General features: G+C 49.9%; 5 protein-coding genes across 5 annotated transcripts; 3 read left to right on the forward strand and 2 right to left on the reverse strand.

Annotated features, from left to right (window-relative positions):
• Positions 1–8: 8 nt before the first annotated feature.
• On the forward strand, positions 9–506 carry POX_c04453 (uncharacterized protein; the record flags this gene model as incomplete). The annotated part of the gene is made up of 3 exons (XM_050113331.1): positions 9–189; positions 251–298; positions 358–506. The coding sequence occupies 3 exons, from the start codon at positions 9–11 to the stop codon at positions 504–506; spliced, it is 378 nt and encodes a 125-aa protein (XP_049970887.1).
• A 439-nt stretch (positions 507–945) lies between these two features.
• POX_c04454 (GPI ethanolamine phosphate transferase 2) lies at positions 946–4,009 on the forward strand (the record flags this gene model as incomplete). Its single annotated transcript, XM_050113332.1, has 7 exons — positions 946–1,142; positions 1,223–1,267; positions 1,381–1,669; positions 1,756–1,883; positions 1,946–2,316; positions 2,388–3,368; positions 3,447–4,009. The coding sequence occupies 7 exons, from the start codon at positions 946–948 to the stop codon at positions 4,007–4,009; spliced, it is 2,574 nt and encodes an 857-aa protein (XP_049970888.1).
• Positions 4,010–4,122: 113 nt separating this feature from the next.
• On the reverse strand, positions 4,123–4,883 carry POX_c04455 (uncharacterized protein; the record flags this gene model as incomplete). Its single annotated transcript, XM_050113333.1, has 2 exons — positions 4,123–4,549; positions 4,675–4,883. The coding sequence occupies 2 exons, from the start codon at positions 4,881–4,883 to the stop codon at positions 4,123–4,125; spliced, it is 636 nt and encodes a 211-aa protein (XP_049970889.1).
• An 813-nt stretch (positions 4,884–5,696) lies between these two features.
• POX_c04456 (uncharacterized protein) lies at positions 5,697–9,559 on the reverse strand (the record flags this gene model as incomplete). Its single annotated transcript, XM_050113334.1, has 2 exons — positions 5,697–9,255; positions 9,438–9,559. 2 exons carry the CDS (start codon positions 9,557–9,559, stop codon positions 5,697–5,699), a joined length of 3,681 nt encoding a protein of 1,226 aa, XP_049970890.1.
• A 1,446-nt stretch (positions 9,560–11,005) lies between these two features.
• POX_c04457 (uncharacterized protein) lies at positions 11,006–13,666 on the forward strand (the record flags this gene model as incomplete). The annotated part of the gene is made up of 8 exons (XM_050113335.1): positions 11,006–11,041; positions 11,096–12,088; positions 12,183–12,314; positions 12,382–12,483; positions 12,531–12,646; positions 12,699–12,834; positions 12,892–13,341; positions 13,406–13,666. 8 exons carry the CDS (start codon positions 11,006–11,008, stop codon positions 13,664–13,666), a joined length of 2,226 nt encoding a protein of 741 aa, XP_049970891.1.
• Positions 13,667–14,023: the final 357 nt, after the last annotated feature.

Raw genomic sequence — 14,023 nt, forward strand, 5'->3', positions numbered from 1 at the left:
ATTTCATCATGGCGAAAAGTGTCCGTGCCAGCGTCTCCAAGCGCAACAGAGCCAACCTCCGCAAGAAGGTGTTTGGTCCCATCGTCGATGCCCGCACTGAGCGCCTAGCAGCCAAGCTGCAAGAGATTGCTTCTCAACCCAAGCCGGAGGCCCCAGAGAAGAGCAAGATGATGCTGGACGATGACATCGGTATGGATGCATTGTTGTGTTTGATCTTCCTATCCTTCTCTAACTGTTTGTTTCCCCACAGCGGCTCAGAATGACAACGACAACGAAAAGGCCACCGCTGCCGACGAGGGTGAGTCTACCTGGAGGGGATCCTAGGATCGCTCAAAACGAGATCTAACAGTGGTACAGCCATGGACATCGACAACAAGTCGTCCACAACTCGCTCCTCCAAGCCCGGGCGTGTGCAGAAGCAACATAAGAATCGCCGAACCCGTCCCTCCATCGTCTTCTCGAAGCCCGGCTCCAAGAACAAGAAGGGTGGTTCTAAGAAGAAGTAGAGGAAAAAGGAAAAACCAAGAAGGAAAATCGGGAGGGTTGCATGCTGAAGATTTGTGCGGTTTTATGAAGGTGACAATGCAACAAGATTGTCCACGGCGTTGGGAGTTTTCCGGGTCCATATCGAAAGTTTTATCTCCAACTGTTTGACATCCAACCATTGACGCATCATGAGATACATTATTTGTTTGTCTGGACTTCTCTGCCCACAAAGTCCATCCTCTCGAGACGAGATAGAAATTAATCACCGATGCCAGGCACGGAGGAGAGGTGTAAGTGAGTGACTGTAGACAGCGGGTGAAGGCGGTGTAGGCGCGAACCCTTGACTGAGCAACGACCACACGCGATTTGACTCAAGTGCGCTTTTCCAATGCCAGTTGGCCTTGAATGGAGACGAGTAATTGCAAAAAGTGTCTCTTACATTGAAGCGAGGCAGGAAAAATGGGTGTTCCAAATTGGAGCTGGGCGACTCTGTTTGCCAATTTGTTGATTCTCGTGGGTATCCTGACCTTTTCGTCCGGCTTCTTCCCCTATAAGCCACTCCTTCCGGGTCTGGCCACTTTCAACCAAGCCGATCAGGATGCCGTATCTCCGGTTTTCGACAAAATTATATTTATGGTGGTGGATGCATTACGAAGGTAGGCCAAAGACCGCTTTTGATGATCAGCTCTTTTTTTTGGCACTATTTGATCAAGTTACTCACAAAGCAAGGAAATAGTGATTTTGTATACTCGAATGAATCTGGATTTGCGTTTACACAAAGGTATGTGCTTCTCGAACGAGTCTGATGGACTTGAACGAGGTGGATTTTCGACGTCCAGGAGCACGCATATATCTCCAAAGGGTAATATGGATCATTGCTAACTTTGCAATCAGTCTCATTCGTTCTGGGGTGGCACTGCCCTTTACAGCACATGCTAGCTCACCGACGGTCACCATGCCTCGTTTGAAGGCCATGACTACCGGCTCGGTCCCCTCATTCTTGGATGTAATTCTAAATATTGCCGAGTCGGACACATCATCCACTCTGGCTTTCCAGGATACCTGGCTGGCTCAATTGAAAGCCCGAGGCGATCAGCTCGTTATGTATGGGGACGATACTTGGCTGAAGCTCTTCCCTGGGATGTTTGATCGGTCCGATGGCACCACCAGTTTCTACGTCTCGGTGAGTGATATAATCGTGGCTCTTGCCAAATATAGGGTGACTCGGATTCGTCGAAGCCTAAAATCTGATGAACTAAACCCTCGCAGGATTTTGTGGAAGTTGACCGGAACGTCACCCGCCACGTTCCGAGAGAGCTGGCGCAAAGTGACTGGTCAGCTATGATCTTGCATTATTTGGGACTAGATCACATCGGTCATAAAGCAGGGCCTAAAAGGTATGCTCTCGCTCCATTTTATTCGCTCTTATGAAAGGGTCGAAGCTAACAAACTCGTCTAGCTCACACATGCTTCCCAAACAGCAGGAAATGGACTCGATAGTGAGCCAAGTATATTCTCAAATGGATTCACAGTCCCATCTTCAATCGACCCTGTTTGTACTGTGCGGCGATCACGGTATGAATGAAGCCGGGAATCACGGTGGCGCTTCAGCGGGTGAAACGTCACCGGCATTGCTTTTCATTTCTCCCAAGTTTGCGACGCTTGGGTCGAGCCTGGACAGTCCAACCGAGCCGTTTAATGATCTGCAATACTATCGCACTGTCGAACAAGCAGATATTACCCCAACTCTGGCAGGTCTTTTAGGCTTGCCGATACCCCTGAATAGCCTAGGCGTGTTCATCCCCGAGTTTCTCGATCTGTGGGACACTGGTAAGATTTCCAACCGCCATACGCTGCTCCAAGTTGTGGAGTGACCTTGTGTACTGACGCGTAGTTTCAAGAGTCCACAAAGGTTCATGTGTTGTATCGCAATGCTCGGCAACTTCTGAACACGGTCCAGTCCACGTTCCCAGGCGTCACGTTTGCTCCAGCCAGTCTTGAGAACAGCTGCGCATCAAGCCCTGATTCTGGGATTCAAGGTGCCCAATGTGCATGGTTCCGAGTACTCCAAGACTTCCCGGGTGACGACTCGCCGCATGAGAATTTCAAGACTCTGGAGGCGTCCCTTCTTAAATTTTGTCGAATCGCTCAAGATTTGATGAGCAGCACCGCGAGCAATTACGATGTATCAAGATTATCAATGGGGTTGCTTGTCACGACCATGGCAGCGCTTCTTGTCTTGCCCACAATCTACCGTGAATGTAGACAGTCAGCACACACTGGCATTTTTCTAGCCTTTTTGATAATTGGCTACGGAAGTATGATGTTCGCAAGCAGTTACGTTGAAGAAGAGCAGCAGTTTTGGTACTGGATCTGCTCTGGTTGGATGTTCTATCTGCATACCCGCTACACCACAAACACTCCCTCGTCCGGAGCTACCTTGTTCTCTCTTGATCGCGGCAAATTCGCGACTTTCGGTTTCGCGATTGCTCACCGACTGACCCGTCGGTGGAACCAAACGGGCCAAAAGTTTGCCGCCGAGCCCGATATTGCTCGGACTTTCTTCCCTGCTCACCCGATGATTTTCTGGACACTTTTCTTGTTGACTTATACGGACGCGGGAATTCGTCTTTCACGAAACTTGCCATCTACAATCTTGAAGATTGGCGGAGTCGTGTTGACGGCGCTGGCTTGTGTCTTCAAGCTCAACTTTGTGGCGAACGACTCTCCCGAGTTGCTGGTTGATACAGTTATGTCCAAGATTGCAGATGGGTGGCCGGCAAGTGCTTCTCTAGTCTTGCAGGCAAGGTTGATTTTCGGTGGACTCGTCTGCTGTGCAGTGCTGGCAACGATGGTCCCAGGTCGATCAAATAGAATGCATGGTGAGAAGCTTTCCCTCCCTTGATGACCCTCTCGTTTCATTCGCTCAATTCATGCACCGGACTAACAATGTGTCCAAGGCTCGAGCGACCTCTTTCACGAAGCGCTTCACTTGTTCCTCATGACCCAGTCTCGAGCGACCAATATTCCTCTCTTCCTGGTGTTTCGAGTCGCGGCAGGGTCGTTGGCCTCGATGAAGCTTTCGGGTATGGAGGTGACCATCACGACCATGATTCTCCAGTACACAAGCTTCTTCGCATTTGGAGGCTCCAATGCAATCTCATCCGTCGACCTCTCCAGCGCGTATAACGGCGTTGGCAGCTATAGCGTAGCCATGGTCGGCATTTTGACTTTTGTCAGCAACTGGGCGGGCCCCATTTGGTGGATATCCGTGGATCATTTGCTGCGACCACAGCAAGATGCGTCCCGAGAGAGCCACGATGCGGCTGCCCTGCTCACATTCCATGTTGCGACTTCAGCATTATCTGTCATGGCAGCTTGCACTGCGCTGCGAACACATCTGTTCATCTGGACGGTATTTTCGCCCAAATACTTGTATACGATCGCATGGGCAACCGCCAACCATGTTGCAGTGAATCTGCTTGGGCGCGCCGGTCTCTCGCTTCTCAAGTCTCGAAAGTAGACTTTTTCTTTTGATAGTCGTTAGATCAGTTGAATTTCTCGCACGGCTTGGCTGTTCATTTCGAATAATTGATGCAGGTAGACGGTATCCCGTGCATGTCTCCCATGTAATTTTCACAGAAGACCACTGAACAAATCATCAATGGCATTTTTCTTCTTTTTGCTTTTCTTCGCTTTCTTAGGAGGCGGGGCAGTAGCAGTAGCAGTAGCAGTAGCAGTAGCAGTAGCAGCAGCAGGAGGAGTAGGCACATCTACTTCCATACCCAACTTCTCTGACTTTTTGCTGGATTTGACAACTCGAGACTCGGGTTCAGGCTGAGATGAGACCGGCCCTGAGATATCAGTGCGACTGACGCGTTCTCCACGATCTTCAGTGGGAGTCGATGGAACCAAAAGCGTCTTCTTGACCTGTGGCTTTGGGCGCGTCTCTTCTTTTTCTTTAAGCTTGATGCCCGCCGCCCTGGAGAAGCGGGACAATGTCGCCATCAGCACAATGCCCAGTGCCATGAACTGATTTTCAGCGACCACTGTCGAGAATGCTCTGTCCGGACAAGAGTCAGCCAAAAAGTTCAAGTTACGGACGAAATCAGCGGCGCACAACCGTCAGCAGTCCGCTGTGGGACTAATCGGCCGACCTTGCCAGATTGTCATGGGACCTATACATACAAATAACACCTGGGAATCAGATGCGTCGATAGATACTCCTTATGAGAGACCGGAATAGCGATCCCTGTATCCCGCGACGCGAGATCCCGCGCAGTACGCTTGAGTTGCGACAACCACTTCCACCATTTTGCTTGACGGTGTTGATTCTTGTTGCGGTGGTAAACAAGATGCAAGATATCGTGTACCGCAAGAATCTCTTGAGTGTCCATGGCTGTGCTCTTTGACTTGTGGAAAGGGAGTCGTGCAATTGCAGTCTCTACTACAGACTCTGTAGTGTCCTCGGGAGAAGTTGTCGGAGTTGGGGAGAAATTTGGCGGAGTTCTCCAATTTTTGCGGGCGGGCTCCGCTCAGTGGAAGGCGCCAAGTCCACGCGATGAGTTTATGGAATCCAAGCCTCTCGTTCGTCCCCATGAAGAGATGGACGACGAGGAAAAATTCAGTTCGTGCCTACTTCGATGGGGCTCTCATAAAACCAGTTCACCGACGTGCGAGCCAAGAAGATACCATCATGATTCTGCAAATCATTCAAGGCTTAGTTAGAACTTCGCAGGGGCTACGTTATGGACTTGTGACCGCTTGGCTTACGGCAGGACTACCTACTTCTTACCTATCTCTTTAATTAATGTACAAATTAAGCGTCGATGGCTGCGTGGTGTTGATCAAAAGGGTGGAAGAGGTACAAAGAAAGTTAAACGGAAATGAGCTCCAGATATTGTAGCAGCCTATGTCTATGACCATTTAGAAGGAAAAGCGGAAAGGAGATTTTGACAAGTGAAGCTCAAATTGGCAACATTAGACATTGATGCAACGGCCGGTGCAGTTATCTGAGGGCATGGTTGCAAAAGAAAAATTTGAACGAGTCAAGATCTGAAATATGACAATTGAGGTATTCTCAGGGGAAAGTCAAGACGTTACTCACACACTGATGCCTTTCTCAGGGCTATCAGAACAGACTGCACCCGGTCCAGCCATCCCCTCGCGCCAATAACGGCTTTTCCAGGAGCTCTCGCCGTATGAGCTACTCAAGGGCCCTCCTGTAATGGCGAGACAAAGACATCGCTCCCAGCCGAGCTTCCTGCAGAACTAGTACGCCAGTCGGTCAAGTTCGAGGAATATGAATTGCAAAGGCTCTCATCAGGCGCCTCTGCGGGGGTAGGGGAGCTTCCCTGTCGTAGAGCCTGCGTACTGGTATTCTCAGAGTACACAGGGTACTGGAGACCATTAATAGGGTCCCACCGGAGACGAGGCCTCACTTGAGAGCTGGGAGTCAATGACTGGTGAGATGGTCGTTCCGCTCGCTCGTCACAACTTTCTTCGCCACTCAGTCGGATATGAGAGGTCGGGGAGATGAGGTTCGATCCTCTTGGCCGTCGATTCCGAGGGTGGCTTTGCCGCTCATCCCGGGTGTCAACATCGTCTGCGTCTAGCAGCGGGGACGTGTTGGGGGGGCGGGTGGAAGCTCTCAAGGACGAGCCGCCGACTGGAGCATTCCCGCCCCAGTACATCTCACTAAAGGACGGGATTTCGGGCTCGGGCACAGGAGGAACGGACCCGCGCGGGACACCAGAGGCAAAGTCATACGCAGCTTGCGGCGGTAGCTGGTACGTTGGCCGCACACTGAAGATGTTGTCTGCCCCCAAGAGAAGTGGTCCGGCAAAGCGAGAAGGTGGAACGATCCCATCGGGATTTGGCCCACCAGGTGCGTTCTCGAAAGCCCGCCGTACTTTCGGACTATCCAAGGTGAGTGCCTGCCGCTGAGGTCGTAGTGGAAGCAGACCATAATCACGACCGTTCCACAGGGGAGGAGGGCGACGGACATGAGGCACTTCGGTAGATGGCAGCTCCGGATAAGTGACAGTACGCGCTTGCCGTGGTTGTGAGTGATACCCGTGTTCGTTCCATGCAGGCGAAGGCTGACGGTCATGAGGCCATTGAGTCGATGGTAGCTCTTGGTCATTGACAGCCTGGGCATGGTCTTGACGTTGTTGACCTTCAATTCCATTCCATACAGAAGGCTCCTGCCGCTCGGGAAGAGGGTGATAGACATGAGGCAATTCAGAAGGTCGTGACTCCCGGGGACTCAGAAGCTGAGCATGTCTTTGACTTTGTCGGTTCCTATTCTCGTTCAATGCAACTGGCTCAGGCCACTCAGGAGGACCGTTCAGCCAAGGGGAAGACCGGTGGTCTGTACGAGGCAGTGCAGCAGGTAGTGACTCCTGACGACCGAAAGCCTGAAAATGTGTTTGGTGTTGTCGGCCCTCATGCTCGTTCCATCCAGCTGGTTCATACCATTCAGAAGGTCCACGCCATTCGGGAGGCCCATTCAGCCCTGGAGGAGGGTGGCGGAGGTGATGGACATGAGACAATTCAGCAGGTGGTAACTTCTCGTGATCGAAAGTATGGACGTGCATTTGACGTTGATGGTTGCCATGCTCATCCCATGCAGCTGGCCTCTGCCATTCAGTGGGCTCATTCCATCTTTGAGGAGGGTGGTGATCGTGATACCATCCAGTAGTCAGGAAGTCCTCATGGGCCCTGTGGCCCTCACGAGAAGGCTTTTGAACACGAGGAAACTCGGCAGGTGGCAGTTCCTGATGATTGAAAGCCTGAACATGTCTCTGGGGTTGTTGATTCTCAACCTCGTTCCATGCAGCTGTTCCATGCCGCTTGGTTGGAGGATGGTGGGCTTGAGACAATTCGGCAGCCAGAAGCTCCTCATGGTTGAGAGCCTGAATGTGTCTTTGGCGTCGTTGATCCCCATGCCCACTCCGTGCAGCTGATTCATGCCGTCCAGGAGGTCCATGAAGATCAGGATTATGACGCAATACAGCATGTGGGAAGTCCTGGGGATTCAAAGCCCTATCAAGCCTTTGGTGTTGTCTGTTTTGATTTTCTGCCAGCCCAGGAGGAAGGTGATGTGGGTAAGGCGATTCATCAGGTGGAAGGTTCTCGTGACCGAAGGCCTGAGCACGCGTTTGGCGTTGTTGATGCTCATATCCATTCAACCTAGAAGGGTAATGGTGGGCATCGCCTAAATGAACAGGTGGTAGATCCATTTGAAGAAAAGCCTGAGGAAAGTCCCGATGCTGTAAAATCTCGTTTCCAATGAGCTCAGGTGGAGGTTGGTGGCCAAGAGATGACTGGGCAGCCAGGAGCTCCGGATGGTTAATGGTCTGAGCCTGCTCGACGCGTTGGCGATAATGATTGTTGCCCTGCGGGGTCTGAGAATTGTCGGACATTGTTGTTTCATATCGAAGTGATTCAGGAAAGTAACTCCCATTAAAAGGCAGTGGGTACTGAGGATGGGCAGAGTTGTTTATCAGTGTGTTGAAAGTATTGCGAGCTGCCGTTGCAATATGAGGTGGCTCAGGAAGGTAGATTCTGTTGACAGACACTGTAGGTGGCAGATGACTTTGATTGTTTGCTAGGAGACTTGCTGCCACATGATGTGGCAGCCCTAAAGGGAACATCTCATTGGCACGCGCTGGGTCTTGACGATGACCATGTCGATTTGCCTGGGCATAAACACCATTTTGAGCCGCCATTGTAGCACGCAAATCATTTCTGTTGGCGCGCACTGGGTTTTGGCCGTGACCACGACGATTTACCTCGGCATTGTTTGGTCTGGAATGATCTTTTCGGGCATAATTCACTCGGCCTCGATTTTTTCGGGCACGATTTGTCTGTGCGTGATTTTTCTGGACATTGGGACTGGATGAAGCTGCTGTTGCAGGACGCAGCGGCAATGCGAGATTAAGTCTATTGGGACGCCCTGCATGCTGATGAGGACCATGCTCATTTGACTGGGCGTGGTTGAAACTCGTTGCTACACCACGCGGCGCTTCATTAACAGGCGCTGAGTGTTGGCGGTGGGTATGACCAATTGCCTGGGAATAGTCCGGAGTTGCTTCTGCGTCACCCAGCAGCTGAGATGACTCGGTTTTATTGGCAAGCGACGAACTTCGACGCTTACCATGAGCGTTTCTCTGAGCATGAGAACTGTTTGAAGTCACTGATGACGAACTAGGAAGCGCGGGAAAATTGATTTCATCGACAAGCCCTGGGTACTGGACATTGTCACGGCTGTTCGCTTGGCGAGCAATGGGCCGGCTGTTAGTAGCACGAGCAGGTAGCAAGGTAGGCTGGTTGTTGTCTTGGGTGCGGAGAGGCTTTTGACGATCGTCAATATGCTGGAAACATCGTTGTCCAGTCCGTAGAAGATTGCGTTGACGAAGATTGACTGGTGGACGCCGTGGTTGGACCCGAGTTTTGAGCTTATCATCGAAACTCCCCTTGCCATACTCGCCTGATGCAATGCCATTATGGACTTCAATTGCTCCGGCGGACCGTGTTTTTCGGAAAGACTTCCTCGGTTCGGACGTGGAACTGTGAGCACGTCCACTAAAGCGCTGGTGCTGCTCGGGATCGATCAATCTCAATCCAGAATCAGAGACAAGCTCGGGGCGATTCTCATTGTGCAGCTGTTGCTGTGCCTGGACACCATCAGAGCGAGGAGGGACACTAGCATTTTTCTGCGCATTTTGTCGTGCGTCTTGTGGTGGATCTTGACGAGGAGACGTTCTAAAAACATTAGTCAATTGTCCATGAGCCCGACCTCGAGGATTATCAATCAACAGATGCATTCAATGAGACGACCTTCCATGGAACGAAGTCATTTTTGATCATCATCTTTGAGTAATATATTGGGCTGGGGAGATTATAAAATACGCGAAGGCTTAGGGCATGCCCGAGGCTGCACTTACCGGAGACTATCCTCATAGTGTCGTGAGGGAGAGACTGATCGAACATTGGAATGTTCGGAAACCGAGAAGCTAGTGGACAACGATGGAGAAGAACTCTCATGACGGCGAATGTGGTCAATCATGCTGGTGAGACTAAGAGAGTAAAGTGATGAGTCTTTGAACCAGTGTAGCTGTAGAAGAGCTTTGTTTATTGGAAAGGGAAGGTGTAGAAGAGAGAAGAAGTCGGAACAGAGCTTACTTAGACTCGGAGTTCAATATTTCTTTGAGTGAGAAGGAATGGTTGGATGGTGAGAGCAATTCGAAGAGATGATTTGAGCCAAAGGATGGGCTGATACGACCAGATGGATGATGGGAACAAATGGATGATGGGAACAAATATCCTTGAGAACTTGTAATCCTGCAGGTGCAAGGATAACTGAGAACCAGTCAGATTGATAGAATGGTTAGAGAAACTGCGATAGGGAAGATGGTTCAGAGGGGAGGATTTCAAAGAAAGCAAGAGATGTGTGGTTTCAGAAGGACTGTTTATATTCGAGTTGCAGGTTCTGTCAAAGGCAACGGTACGTGAATCAACGATCAGATTTGAGTATAAAACGTCAACAACACAGCGCTCAAGCAAAGCTATGTTGGATCACTCGAGCAAGACAGCACGACTAATCGATTGCTTGTCACGGCGACATCATCTAGCAATCGCAAGGCTCAGTGAACTGGGAATCAGGCAGCGGCCAAGGTGGACGGAACCTCGGTCCATAAAATGACGTTTTATCTATCTGAATGGCCAGAGTTTCAGACAGTGCCAAATTCACTCCGGCCAGTGCACCTTTTCAAACGTCTCGATGGTTGATGCATTGAGTATGATGTCCCATGCCGGAATGGTCTGTGTCCTCGAGATTTCTGCAATCTTCCGCCCAGATGAAGGCCGCTTGAAGCTGGACAGAGTGCAAACTCAAGCTTTAATCAAACTCTGCAGAATTTAGTTCAACATGAGAAAGGCAACGTTCATCACATTCACAGACTTCGGGTGGGCCGGAGCGAAAGCATTCCTGACGCCATAGGTATTGCTGATCGCTCTTGCGAGTGGAATTCTACTAACATGGTCAGTGATTGTCTCACACGATTTCGTCTTTTTATGAATGTTTCCTTTGAAAGCTCTCACGAATTTTCCATTAACGACGGGCTGTTAGTCTCCGGTAAAGATCGCCGAGAAGACTGCCGATACTGCCCTGATGAGTGAACATTCCTATCATCAAAGAAAACCTCACTGAGATGAGCAGAAAAATAGCATATGCTGACTGCATTATCGTTTCAAAAACAGGAAAATCTTTACGCGATACAGGACGAAGAGAGGTATTCGAGCCCTGCCGTGCGTTTCTAGTTCTGAGTGAGAAGATCGCTGTTCGGTTCAGGTCATCTTACATACTCGGTATGGCCCGTGCCAAGCCATTCCCGAACAGGCGAAAAGCTGGAGGCTTATCGGCACCGCGATAACGATAACACTCTTCCGCGTGAGCTTAATTTTGACGACAGTCCAAGACGATCAACCACATTGTGGGGGAGCCGAGGCAAAGATGGCTTCGCTCAACGGATCCGGTGTTTTGAACCAAGTCAGCTCTACTCATATTGCCTCTGGGCATGTCAAATACTGACAGAGCTTTTAGATCATCATATCCCCGTCGGACACCGATTATCTGGACCAGCTTATCCCGTCGATTCGTGAGCATAGCATTGGCAACCGAACTCCGCAGCTACTCCAATCCCTTGCGCGATTTGCAAGTGACAAGGAGGCCGAGATCGAAAGCATATGTAATACCAATCACCAGGATTTCGTCTCCTCGGTCAATTCTCTTCTTCGGATCCGCGAGGGAACTGTTTCCCTCACAACCGAGATTCTTGACCTCAACCAGTCAATTCAGACCAGTACAGAACGTCTTGCCGAACAGAAGAAGGCACTTGTGGAGTCGCGGAGTCATCGGCAGAATATTGATGAAACCTCACGAGCAATCCGAGACTGTCTTGAAGTCCTGCGCTTGGCCAACCAAGTCCATGATTTGCTGGCCAAGAAGAATCACTATGCGGCCCTGCGCGCGTTGGAAGAGCTACAGAATGTTCATTTGAAGGGCGTGACACAATACAAGATTGCAGAAATGATTCAACGATCGGTACCGGCAACACAACGGGCGATTGCAGAGGCTGTCATGTCCGACTTGAACACGTGGCTGTACCGCATTCGAGAGATGTCACCATTCTTGGGCGAGCTGGCGCTGTTCCATACGGATCAACGCAAGTCGAGGCTCAAAGAACGCGCGGACAAAATCCCGTTCTTGGAGAATTTCAGCTTGAACTCTGCCATCGAGTTGGTGGCAGATGAAGGCGAAGAGTATGATCTGTTGCAAAACGAAGACCTGCAAGTGCCATTTGCGCCCCTTTTTGAGTGTTTGCACATCCATCAATCCCTGGGGCAAATGGACAAATTTAGAATCGAGTACGCGAATACACGGCGTCGACAAAAAGACCTGTTACTCCCCGCTTCCGTGACCCTCGTAGACGAAGATGGCGCGAGTCTCCATAACTTGCTGGAGGAGATGGCTGGGTTTGCCATCGTCGAGCGGGCGACGATGAAGAGGGTTCCAGACTTGAGATCTCCGGTTGAGGTATGCAGTTGGCCAACTCTGGTGTCTTTCTGGTGTCTTCCACAGGTTACGTGTGCAAAATCGGGTAGGCTTAGGTTGCTGACAAGCGTGATAGATCGACGAACTATGGGATTCATCATGCCAAGCTGCGGTTGGTGTCATCTCAAAGGCACTCCATGAAGTGGACAATGCAGAGAGTATTTTGAAGACGAAGAACCTGATCGCACTCTTTATGCAGACCATGAATGTATGAGATTTCCTCCCCAGTTCAGAACTGGCTCCCTTGAAGATGCTGACCTGGATCATCGCTACAGACCTGGGGGTTCTCTGTCCGTGTTTTTGACGATTTTCTACTAAAATTATTCAGCAAGTATGCTGAGCTTCTCAAGAAGCGATTCAGTGACGATTTCCAAGAGGTAAGCCTTCGAAAACCTCATTAACCATATTTTGTGGTCCTAACCAGTTCAAGATCGTCTCAACCGACGATTACATGCCAATGCCAATACAAACCCCAGAGGAATACGAAAAAGTACTCAACGTCAGCTGGTATATTCCTGAGAAGCCAAGGGAGGAACAATCGTACGCAACATCTCAGTCGAGTCTGGTTGTGGATTGAACTAACTTGGCCCAGATTTCCCTGCATTCTACCGTTCTCCAGGATGTATCCTTTATGCTGCATTGACATCCGTAATTTCCTCAACCAGTTCTACTTTTTCGCCAATGACGAATTCTCACATCCTAATGTCATTGATGAAACACTGAAAGATGTGAGCCAAGTCTGGATCCCCGGTTCGCAAAGGTGTCTTCCTAATGAATTTGAATAGGCGCTGGATGACCTTCTTTGTCGCAAAGTTTGTGACACTCTCGTCGAGCGTCTCTCCTCACAATATCTCGGACAAATTGTGCAAATCTTGATCAATCTCGAGCATTTCGAATCGGCATGCCACGAATTGGAGCTGCTCCTTGCGGCTGCAAGATCTCAGAACTCGACAAGTACCTCAATTGCCCTGCGAGCCACCGAAAAGTTCAAGAACAATAAGAAAGCCGCCGAAAAACGGATTTTCGAAGTGGTCAATTCCAAGATCGACGATCTTGTCGAAACCGCAGAATATGAATGGATGGCTCCTCATCCCCCCAGTGAACCCAGCAATTATATGCAAACCCTAACGCGTTTCTTATCGAACATCATGAACTCTACTTTACTGGGTTTGCCCACTGAAATCAAGGAGCTGATCTATTTCGACGCGCTGAGCCATGCCGCAAACATGATCTTGGTCAGACACCAATCCCTCGATGCCCTCTTTCAACTAAATCTTGTCTGACTGTTTTTTTTCTCAGGCACAACCTCTGGCCCCAGAAGTCAAAACGATCAATCCTAATGGTGTAGCTGCCCTTGCCAAGGATGTCGAGTACCTGGCCCAATTTGTGGACAGTCTCAATGTACCAATTCTTCGTGAGAATCTGGACGAGCTTCAACAAACAGTCCAACTGATGCAGGCTGAGAACGCGGATGAGTTTTACGATATCTCCACCAGGAACAAGAAATACGGCCGAGTGGATGCCATGCAGGGCCCCATACTGCTTGAGAAGTACAATTGATCGCTCCTCTCACCCAAGCTGCCATAATGCTAACCTGTTTTTCTTAGGTTGACTCGAACGGTACAGGTACCAAGCAAGGTGGACAAATTTGTCAATTTGTCGTCGCGTTTCAAGAAGACCTGATCTGCTCGCTATGGTGAAATGTTGCCAAGAGAGACTTTCGCCGTAGAAATCCTGCGTTGCCCTATCCGATACCCAGTTCAAGTTTTTTTTTACTTTGACATTCTAGGGCAAACAGTGACGAAATACCAGAAAATATGGCACTCTCATTTTCCCAGTTCAAGTATTGAATTCTCAGATCATTGAGAGTTGCCATTCTCAATTCAGAGCCTACAATGTTTCCATCATACCACATAA

This window comes from Penicillium oxalicum, chromosome III, assembly GCF_001723175.1.
Source record: "Penicillium oxalicum strain HP7-1 chromosome III, whole genome shotgun sequence".
In the NCBI taxonomy this organism is placed as follows: domain Eukaryota; kingdom Fungi; phylum Ascomycota; class Eurotiomycetes; order Eurotiales; family Aspergillaceae; genus Penicillium; species Penicillium oxalicum.